The sequence below is a fragment of the Trichosurus vulpecula genome, chromosome 1, assembly GCF_011100635.1.
Source record: "Trichosurus vulpecula isolate mTriVul1 chromosome 1, mTriVul1.pri, whole genome shotgun sequence".
NCBI classification, from domain to species: domain Eukaryota; kingdom Metazoa; phylum Chordata; class Mammalia; order Diprotodontia; family Phalangeridae; genus Trichosurus; species Trichosurus vulpecula.
This window is the reverse complement of record NC_050573.1, coordinates 195,656,479-195,668,216: the sequence shown is the minus strand read 5'-3', so window position 1 is coordinate 195,668,216 and position 11,738 is coordinate 195,656,479. Positions and strand designations below refer to the sequence as shown.

Sequence of the window (11,738 nt, the reverse complement as noted above, 5' to 3'; positions counted from 1 at the left end):
TAAACAGGAAGTTGTAGATGTGGGACTGGAGCTCAGGGAGGAGATGAAAGCTAAATATTTCAGGATTCATTTGCATAGAGCTGATTGACTCCATGGAAACTGATGAGATCATTAAGAGAGAATATAAAGGGAAAAGAGGAAGGGACCCAGGACAGAGCCCAGACATTTATCTACATATTGGGGTGATCTTGCAAAGGATACTGAGAAAAAGAAATCAAATGGGTAGTAGAAGCAGTATAACAGAAGCCAAAGGAGAAGAGTGTCCAGGAGGAAGGGGTGATTTCCAATGCCTAATACTGCATAGAGGTCAAGAAGGACTGAGGACTGTTGAGAAGTCATGAGGATTGGGTAAAGGCCATTCGATTTTGCAATGAAGGGATCATTAGTGACAATGAAGAGTGCAATTTCTGTCAAGTAGTGGGAATTAGAAGCCAGACTGTAAGTGGTATAGAAGTGAGTGGAAAGTGATAAAATGAAGGTAGAGTTGCTGGGTGTGTCATAGTGGATAGGGTTAGGCCTGGAACCAGGAAGATGTGAATTCAAATTTGGACTCACTTATTAGCTGTGTGACCCTGGGCAAGTCACTTAACCTGTTTGACTCAGTTTCCTCAATGGTAAAATGCAGATAATAATACCACCTCCTTCCCAGGGTTTTTGTGAGGACCATATAAGATATTTGTACAGTGCCTGGCACATAGTAAGCACAGTCATTTTTCAATTGTGTCCAACTTTTCATGACCCTGCTTTGGGGTTTTCTTGGCAGAGATACTGGAGTGGTTTGCCATGTCTTTCCGTAGCTCATTTTATAGATGAGGAACCGAGGCAAAAAGGGTTAAGTGACTTGCCCAGGGTCACAGTTAACAAGCATCTTAAGACAGATTTGAACTCCAGAAGATGAGTCTTCCCGATTCTAAGCCCAGCGCTCTATTCACTGTGCTAACTCGATGCTTCTTCCTTTCCTCTTGGAGCTTGGTCTAGAAAGGAAGGAAATCTTTAAGATGATTGCTTGAAGGGATGGTATGGTCAAATATTTTAAGGTTGGAGAGATTAGGGCAGGTTGCAGGGAAGGAGCTAGTGAATAAGGAGAGTTGTATAAGTTGCATTACCTTTACCCCAGTCATATCGGATTTTAGTTTCTCTCAAAGATCCACAAAATACCTCTTCCTAATCTCTTAACTTCATTTTAAAAGTCCTTTGGTCTCCTGCCACAGGAAAAGAAATTTTTGACTCATAGAATCTGGATGTTATTTGTCCTTGGCTTTTAGATGCAGACTCACAATTTTAGAGCCAACAGATGTCTTAATACCAACTTCTTCATCCAGTCCCTTATAAAGGGGAATCCTTCATTTTGGAAAGGATTGAGCATGCTTCTTAAACTGAGGGTTAGGGTCAATTGTTTTCCTTCCAACATACAGTATTTGTCATATGTGAATGTATATATCTCAAAACAGTACTTCGATCAACCAGTAAGTGGTTAAGGCATATGGAGTTGTGACCCAGAGTTTAAGAAGCCCTGAAGCTGTTCACTGTGTGCTTTCAAGTTCTAATATTCGGTGGTTCTGTGTTTTTATCAATAACAGAACTGAGGCTGAAACATGAAGTAATATAGATGACAACACCGGCAACCAGTGCTATTGATACCTAGTTAAATGTCATTAGTGCAACGTTATGCTTCTCATCCCCTTGGCTCCTTTGTCTCCCTTCATTCAAAAGGGAGATTATTTAGGCATTTAAGTCTATTATCAGTAATATTCTTTACTTTGTCTAGCTTGCAACTGAAAATCTCTATTAACACATTTTTAGTACAAAGGCAAAGGAAAAAATACTTATTCTTCCACATACAAAAAACCAAAACTTTAATAAGCAATACTACAAAGTTGTTTGTTTTTTTTAAGAAAATGACAAGTAGCCGAAGGTAGAAAAATACACTTTGTTCTTAAAATTGAAGACATTTCCAACTGAGTTTTCTTTTCCTTTTTAATAGCTGACATTTTCTGAATTGGGCAACAGAACTAGGCTGATACAAAAGGATTCTTGACTTTGGCTAATAGAATGAATTACTAAATGAACCAAGCAAGTCAACAGCCAGCATAATATTTAGCATATGATTGTTAGGGTTGACATGATGAAGACAATAATTTGTTCAGTAATATTCATGTTTGCATTCATTTTTCATTATTGTGTATTGTGTTCATCTTGCTTGAGTCTTTTTCCCTAGATCTCTAAAAGCAGGATCATCTTCAGATTTACATACATTGTGGACCAGAAAAGCTTATTAAAGCTGTTGGCATCCCACAGTGTACAAAAAATAGTAGCACAGGTGAAGAGAACCACAACACCAAAAATACACAATTTCTGATATAAATATTTTCCAAAAGAAAAAATTACTTTTTCACATAATTCATTTAATTAAAAACCCTTTAAGTGAACTGTTTTCCTTCCAACATACAGTATATGTCATACATGAATGTATGTATCTCAAAACAGTACTTCCATCGACCAGTAAGTGGTGCTGATCTAAAAGAAAACACGGAATCAGCAGCCTTAGCTTTCCGTGTCTGCTGCAGTGTTTGAAACATATTTTATACACACATATTTATACAAAAATTTATTTTGGATGAACTCACAGAATAAATGTTGGATGTCCCCCCCCAATAAAATACATTTCATATAAAATTTAACTAGAACATTAGGAAATCTTTAAAATTAGTTAATATGTAAACACATTTCTGGAAGAATAAAGGGAAGTGGCCATAAAAACTATGGAATTAGGATTTGCAAGGTAACATTGGTCTCTGTTAAAAAGCAGTAGGTTCTATATGACCTGTAAAAACTTAAACAAAAGAAACATATGCATCATATAAACATGTTTGTGTACATATATAAAAATGTGCATGTATGTAAATATGCATGTATTTGTGTATATATATATAGATGGCCTCATATATAGACAACATATTTATACACACATGTATGTATAAATATATGGACTGCCTATATATGCATAAGCATGTGTTTGTGTCTATATAGATATGGCATACATACATATAACACACACTATATACATATACATGAATACATGTGCATGTACACAAACATGTTTATATACCTACACACACATACAATATATATTTATATACATTCTGAAGGCTATTCCACAACTATTTGTAGAAATGGAGCAATGGAAGCATCATAGCGATAAGTTCATGCCTTCCTCCAAGAACACTACTTCATAAGACAACAGTTATTTGACTGTATAAATTCTGATTTATAGGTGTGTGTGTCTAAGTATATATAGCTATAGACACTCATACATACATGTATACAAGCATATATATATGAACACATACATATGTATATGTTTCCTAGAGACATACATATACACCTATAGAAATGTATATGTATATATGCGTTTCTGTGTGTTTATAACAAGTATATGTAGATATACTTCAGAACTTAAATATTCAAATGACTGTTGTCCTACAAAATAGTCACCTTGGGGGGGTCACACGCTTACCCAAAGCACTGACACTGCTATAGACATTTTTTGGAATTGCCTTCAGACGTTGGAAAAAATTATATATAGGTTCTTTCCTCTTCCTTTTTTTAAACCACTTCTTCCTTGTTAATGTGCCTAGTGACTTTTGGATTTTCCTAAAAATCAATTCCCTCATTCAAAAGAGGGGACTCCAGAATTTTTAAAGTAATGGACGATAGCTACCACCCACCCCCGGTGCCTACTTTGACAATACTGTGATGTAATTAGACTGATTTATACAAACAGCATAGACAGCATATTTCTTTTTTTTTTTTTAATATATAGCTGTACCTTTTAAGACTCAGATATGTTTGTAACATTCAGCCTCATTCCTTATAACTAAGCCTTGTGTATAATGTTAATGCCTAGATGCACGAACCAATACATTTGTAAAACCCATCGGCAAATAAGGAGAGGAGATTTGCCCATGTGCAGTGGCCAATTAATGTTGGTAAATTATATCCTTATTTGAGAACTTGTATGTGTTTTCAAACTCATTTGGTTTTTTTACATACAACAACTTGGTTTCATATTTTAAAAGCTTTGAATAAGGCTTTTATTGCATTTGGATGTGATATAATTGATTTGCAAATGGGCCAGTTTTTGCATGTAAGCATTAATATAAATATAATTTATATGCATTTGCAAAGTCATTATAATTACAGAACATTTCTATTTGCCAATCTATACCTTTGAAAGAACCGTGCAAACAGGAAAAGGAAATTGAAGACAAACAGGAAAAGAAATATACAATTGAGTTTCTACTTATTTTTAATTGGGGATAGCTACTTTCTGTGTTATTTCTCCCTCAGTGTTTTTGCAATGTGACCATTATGCATATAATCAATGAGATCATACTCTCCCGCAGTTTTCCTTCCACCTGTGAGGTTTGTAAAAATATAGGTCCTTTAGTCCTGGGTGTGTGTGGTTCTAGTCATTTCTGTTCTGATTCATTTTCAGATCACACACACAATGGAACCACTAAAGGGTGATCACTGTTCCATCCTCCTCAATACCTCCCCTAGGAATGACCAGACTATGACGTGGATCTGATTTTAGGGAACTTAGTAGTTTGTGGAGGCTGCCATTGCTTTCTCTACTGGAGTTGTTCAGTGTAAGATCCCGCTGTAGTCTGTGGCTGAAATTGGTGCCATTGACCCGTGAGAGGCTGCCAGAAGGCAAACTTGGTGTTTTAGAAATATGCTGGGGCTCCAGAGCTCCTTCAATGACAATGTCGGTTTCTTCATCACTCTCCATTTCATCAGGGTGGAAGTTCTGTAGCACATGGGAGGAAGGCAAGCTATGGTGACTGGCTGTACTGTCTGTTGACTGACCTGAGCTACCAGACATCCGGCTGCTACGGATAATATTGTTCCTTTGGTTGGCTGGCTTAACGGTGATAATAAGATTATGGCTGTTAGCAATCATCATGTCTGTGACCTGGTCAAGGGTTTTGCCGGCCACTTCAATCCCATTCACTTCTAAGACTTCATCATTCACAGCCAGCAGCCCTGTGCTTTCAGCAAGGCCGCCAGGGACCATGCGGGAAATGAAGATGCCCGGGACTTTCTCAAGGCCATGGGGTGTCACCCGCACACTCGTACCATCACGAATATAAAAACCAAGTGGTTTCTCACACCCATGCCGATACAGCCGGACCCTCCTGTGGGTTTCAGGAAGGATGTCCACATCAATGATGGAAGATACTGGTCGGAAGTCATGGGGCATGCTGATATTGAGATGAGGACGCCGGCGGAGGTTATCATTACGAAGGGTAACCAGGACCTTCTTCTTCCTAGTTAATGTGCTGGTCCCAAAGTTACAGTAGTCTACCTCTTCTGAAACAACAAAAAGAAATTAAAATTAGTAATGATCTCCATTCCCATAGATCACAAAATAACAACTTCTATTTTTATAGTGCTTGAAGATTTACAGAGTAAAATCTACAATCCAGTAGAGGAGGTGGTACATGTATTTGAACCCAGGTCTCTTGACTCTGAGCAGTGTTGTACTGATCCTTAAGACTTGATACCACCTCACACCCATCAGGTTGGCTAATATGACAGAAAAGGAAAATGGCAAATGTTGAAGGGGGTATGGGAAAATTGAGACATATTAATACTGTTGGTGGAGTTGTGAACTGATCCAACCATTCTGGAGAGCACTTTGGAACTATGCCCAAAGGGCTATAAAACCTTGCATACCCTTTTACCCAGCAATACCACTACTAGGTCTGTATCCCAAAGAGATGCATTTAAAAAAAAAAAAGGAGCCTATATGTACAAAAATATTTATAGCAGCTCATTTCGTGGTGGCAAAGAATTGGAAATCGAAGGGATGCCCATCAATTGAGAAATGGCTGAACAAGTTGTGGTATATGATTGTGACGGAATAATAATATGAAATAAGAAATGACACACCGGATGCTTTAAAAAACAAAACAAAACCTGGAAAGACTTAAATGAACTATTTCACAGTGAAGTAAGCAGAACCAGGACAACATTATACACAGTAACAGCAGCATTGTACGGTCATCCACTGTGGATGACTTAGCTTAGCAATACAATGATCCAAGATAATTCCATAGGACTCATGATGAACAATGCTCTCCACCTCCAGAGAAACAACTGATGGTGTCTGAATATAGATTGAAGCATACTTTTTAAAAACTTTCTTTTTCTTGTTTATCGGTCTGTGTTTTCTTTCACAGTATGACTAATGGAAATGTTTTTCATGACTGCATGTGTAATCTATATAAAATTGCTTGCCTTTTCAGTGAGGGGGGAAGACTTGGAATTCAAAATTTATAAAAATGAATGCTAAAAATTATTTTATGTGTAATTGGAAAAATTTTTTTCTTAAAAGACAGATGACATAAAAGACACATTGCCTTTTTTTAACTTCATGTTTTTTAACAGTGTTGTTTTATTAGAAAATTAATTGTGAGAGCATAAAAATAGTTTTTAGGGATAGAAATCTGACTGTGGATTTGAAGTCACAAATTGGTTTGAGTCCTGGCTCTGCTACTTACTACTAGTGTCCTCTCATCTCTGGGACCTCTTAATAAAATGAGGGGCCTGCACCAAATATTCTCTGTGGTACTTTCTAGCTTTCAACCCTGTGGTCCTATGCCCTTCTTAGTGACCCAACTCTAGCTACACAGAAATGCTTTCTAATTACTAACTTAGTACTTGCTCCTACTCCACTGTCTTTTCTTCACCTCTTGCCAACTTCAAGTCATCGACTTTTGGGCATTATGAAAAATCCCTACTTGGTTGCTGCTGAGCAGGCTGCCAGAAAGACCCACATTTAGTTAAATACTTTGCATACTGGCTTCTGTTGGGAGTTCTCTCTTGGTCTCTCAATGGCATCTGCTTTGTTTGGGTTGGTGAAACTGTTTGCCAACTGAGAAGCGTGGCTAGTCAACAGTTTCTTCTTCCTCCTTCCCCCATTCTCAAATGCTGGCAATTTTTCTGACATTTCTCTTTATATGTGGCACCCTCTTCTTTACCTCCATCCTCCAAATCTCAACCTCAATGAAGTATCTTGAGAAAGAAAGCCCCTTAAATCTGTGTATACCTAACAGAACCCTAGAATCCTGTTGTTTGACCTCTGTGAGGAAGCTGACCTACTTCACTTACAACTATTTCTATAAAACTCAAACAATCAATTCATTTTACTTTAAATATATAGTGGGGGTGGGAATTGTGGCAGAAAACACTTGCGAGGAATTCGGAAGTATCAATGGAATATGGTAAGATTTTCTTTTAAGTGGCTAGTTGTTAAAGAGAATTAAGATCGTCTCTAGGGCCTAGCTCTAGCCAAAAAAGCATAATATTTCTTTAATTTACAAGAAACAAGAAGTTATAAACCTTCTGAAATGGCACTAGGAGCACCAGCCACACCCACTGCTTAAACAGCTGCTTTTTGTAGGACTTGCTGCCAGACAGAATACCAAAACTCAGCCAGATAAGATTCTATAAACAAGCTGAATTCCTCAGAAAAGCAAGGGACTAGGCTCCTATAGAAACAGTTTAAACTCTTACATTTTCAGTGTGTGAGAGCTCTTGGCTTATTATTTCCTTTGGGAACCATGGAACATTAGTTGACAGCTCTGGAAAGTACTTCAAAGACAGAATCACTTCCACAGAGGAGAGCAGCCCTTCAGGCAGCTTGGGAATGAAGCCAATGACTCATTAAGAGGGATGTGCATTGTCCCTCAGCCCTGAAGATCACCATTACTGAATATTAAAGTAAACAGAAAGGTCCTCCTACCACCAAGGGACCCAAAACAGGAGGGAGTAGCTCCCAAAACTAACACTACGGTCAGACATTATTTCCTATATCATAGGTATAATAGAATCATAGATTTTGAGCTGGAAAGAATCTTAGTGATCATTTAGCTCAACCCCTTAGGCAGCTAGATGGAGCACCTGGCTTGGAGTCAGGACAACCTGAGTTCAAATCTGACCTCAGGCATTTATTAGCTGTGTGACCCTGGGCAAGTCACTGAAACCTGTTTGCCTCAGTTTCCTCATCTGTAAAATGAGCTGAAGAAGGAAATGGCAAACCTCTCTACTATCTTTGCCAAGAAAAATCCCACATAGGGCCATGAAGAGTCAGACGTGACTGAAACAACTGAACAAGCTCAACCCCCTCATTTTTCATCGAAGAAACTGAGGCCCAGAGCTAGGTAAAGTGATTTGTTCAAGGTTGCACAGGTAGTAAACAGAAGGTACAGAATTCGACACTTTTGATATCAAATACTGTTCTGATACACCAGGGGTTCTTAACTTTGTGTCATGGACCCTCCTTGGGCAAGTATGGTGAATTGAATCCTATGTACCTTTTCTGAGAATAATCTAAATTTAAATGCATAAAATAAAATACAAAGGAAACCAATTATATTGAAATATGATTATTGAAACATTTTTTAAAACATTCATAGACCCTAGGTTAAGAATTTCGCTGCACTACATCATGCTTCCTCTCTTTATGTCCATTGTTTTCTGCCCAAGTCCTTACAAAGAAAGCTGCCACAATAAAGTTCTCCAAGTATCATTTCAAAAACTAATCCACTTAAGTAGGATGTCATTAATAGTATCAAATGTCTAAGACCTGAAGTTTCACAATCATTTTTATCTCCCGTAATAACTTTCCAAAGATGCACGGTATCACCTATTATGTAGTCAATTTTTAAAATGCATTACATTTAATTTGCCTTTTAATATATGTGGTTTATATGGACAAGGTTATCTTGCAGAACAAATTCAACTCAATTTAATGCTCCAGCCAGTTAAAATCTTGTTGATTCCTATCACCCAGTGATCATGTTAGCTATCTCCATAATACATCATAGCTATGATGGTGCCATGCACTTAATCAAAAATCTTCATCGGCTCCAGGCTTAAATACAAACTCCTTGGCCTGGAATTTAAGGCCATCCAAAATCTGCTTCAACCTACCCTTCTAACTTTATTTCCAGCCATTTGAGGCTACTAGCTGTTGCCTTAGCTCACCCTGTCGTCTTCTTCCTCCTTGTAATTTTCTAGGCTATAGTTAATTGATTTGCCCAAGATCACACAACTAATTTTCTGTCTTTATTTATAGATATCTACTGTTTCTCTCAAAAGAATGTAAACTCTTGTGGGCAGTCACTGTTTCATTTTTTCTGTCTTTGTATCCCTACAGTATCCCACAGTAGCTGGCACAGGTACTTAATAAATGAGTACATGAATAAATGGATGGATGGCAAAGCTGTGGTATTTTTCAACCACTGAATATTTTCCACTGGGCTAACTTACAGGGAAAAAATTGGCTACAAACAAGAGCAAAGGCACATTTACATTTTCAAAATTCTGCTTCCAGTGATAAGTGTTATTAAAGGGTAGGCTTTTAGTGCCTGTGCTAAAAATTAAAAGCAAAAGTTTGGCTGAGTTTTCTTGTTTTCACTTGAGAGTATTTTACCCATCACAGTGAGATTCCACAGATTAATGCAATTACTTACTTGATTTTGAGCCCAGATTTCCCCATTTGGAATTTTAAACCACTTTTAGGATATTTGTTGTATACAAACAAGCAAGAATCCAAGGCAGACTATATTCACAACATGTTGGCAGTCCATTCTTGGGAGGGCAATCACAGACAGAAGACAAGGTTATTTAACAGGAACCACAAGTATTCCCCAGAGCTGACAAGTTTTCCAGCACTTGTGACAGTTCAGTGAATGACCTCTTCCTGGAAGTGAGAGTTGGGGTTGGCTATGAGGAGAATCCTGAAGCTCTCATAATGAGAACAGGGTTCTCATTACCTTCCCTCTAAAACACTGGGCTGATAAACACCTGATGAGGATTACACCATGGGAAAAAGAGCTGGAAGGCAGTTATCCAGCTGGCCCGAGCTGGACAATGGGATATCTTACATCATCTCTCACATAAGCAAGCGGTCCTTCACTAACTGGAAAACAGAAGACTCTCACGACTGATTATCACTGAGAGGGCGTGTGAGTAGAGTAGTGAATGAGGCTGAAGAGTATGAGTTTTTAAAACAATGAAAAATGAACCCCAATCAAGATATTAGATCTGTAACTATTCCTTTAAAATATTTTTATTTTAGTCATTTGTTCTATTTATACATATTACATTCATCATATTCATATCATGCATATTTTTACATAACCAAATAGAATAAAAATCATTCCTTTAAAATATACTACTTCAATTTATCTCTTTCTTCTCACTCTAGTCAACTACCTTCCAACTGCTCCTTAGCCTAGGAAGCTTACAACTTATAGACAAAGCTACCTAAATTACTACCAACACAGAAGTCCTACATGGATGCCTCATTGTACTATGGCATTAACCATGGTGGTATATTGGAAATTGTGCTGGTAGTAAGTAACAGCTGGCAGAGTTTATCAGGCTAGAGAGAATTAGAATACAATCCTCATCGTAGATAGCATGTGCTCTACAGCGCTTCTTAAATTGTGGGTCTCGACCCTATATAAGCGCTGAAGGGGTCGCTAGTGGAAAAATGTTAAGAAACTGCTCTAGAAAGACCGGCCTAGCGTGGCATGGAAAACTGTATCACCATTACATTGTCCATAGGGTGATGAATTCTTTTTTTTTTTTGGAGGCGGGAAGGCAGGGCAATTGGGGTTAAGTGATACAAACAAGGTCACACAGCTAGTATGTGTGTCAAGTGTCTGAGGCCAGATTTGAACTCAGGTCTTCCTGACTCCAGGGCTGGTGGTCTACTCACTGTGCCACCTACCTGCCCCTGGGTGATGAATTCTTTGGCCTCAATATCAAATTCATTGTATCTCCTCCTAGGGTATGATTCTACCAATGCCCCCACTGCCAAGTCCATCAAGTCTGAATTCTTGTACCTTCCTAGTCTTATTGTTCACAATGCCCCAAAATAGACAGAAAAAAACCCCACCCCATAATATTAGAGATGGCAGTAGGCAGAATGGCTATTCTGTGCCTGGCAGATATTAAATGCTAAACAAGTGTTTGTTGGTTGAGCCATTGATTCCGGGCCCAGAACTCTATCTACTGTGCCACATAGCCGCATGAAGTCACTGAAGATCCTCAAGTTTCTCAGAAGATGATCTTGAACATTTTAAGATAACTGAGAATCCCTTTTGGGTTACATTTCTTTTATACTCCTGTGACTGTAGGACAGTGCTGGAACCAACGGAGGCATTCAGTAATTATTTGTTCATTGATTCGTAGAGGAAGGGATTTTATTTCCCTTACCCCAGCTCACATTATGTAGTCAAGGGATATTGCTCAGTTTTGCCAGGTGTGATAGTACACACCTGTAATCCCAGCTACCAGAGAAGCTGAGGCTGGCAAATCTCTTGAGTCCAGGAGTTCTGAGCTGCAGTAGGCTATACAATTATATTTCCTCACTAAGTCAGCATCCATATGGTGAATCCCCAGAGCAGGGGAGCATCAGGTCACCTAAGGAAGGGTGAACCAGCTAAGGTTGGAAACACAGCAGATCAAAGCATCCAGACCAATTAACGGTGGGATCAAGCCTGTGAATAGCCCCCGCATTCCCCATCTCGAGTGAAACGGGGAGATCCAGTCGTTTAAACAAAGAAAAAAAAAAGATGAGATTTAATTTAACAACGTGTTCCTTGTGATCCCTTTAGGAAGTGTGAATAACTTTCTCTGATGAGTCTTCATTAAAC

At 38.4% G+C, this 11,738-nt stretch overlaps 1 protein-coding gene across 1 annotated transcript in view; it reads right to left on the bottom strand.

Moving 5' to 3' along the window:
• Nucleotides 1–3,486: 3,486 nt before the first annotated feature.
• The window catches only part of PARD6G (par-6 family cell polarity regulator gamma), a 158,152-nt gene continuing 149,900 nt past the window's right edge, over nt 3,487–11,738 (bottom strand). Inside the window, exon 3 of the mRNA XM_036766905.1 lies at nt 3,487–5,376. Coding sequence (XP_036622800.1) covers nt 4,520–5,376 — 857 coding nt within the window. The 3' untranslated portion in view covers nt 3,487–4,519. The remainder of the gene's footprint in view (nt 5,377–11,738) is intronic.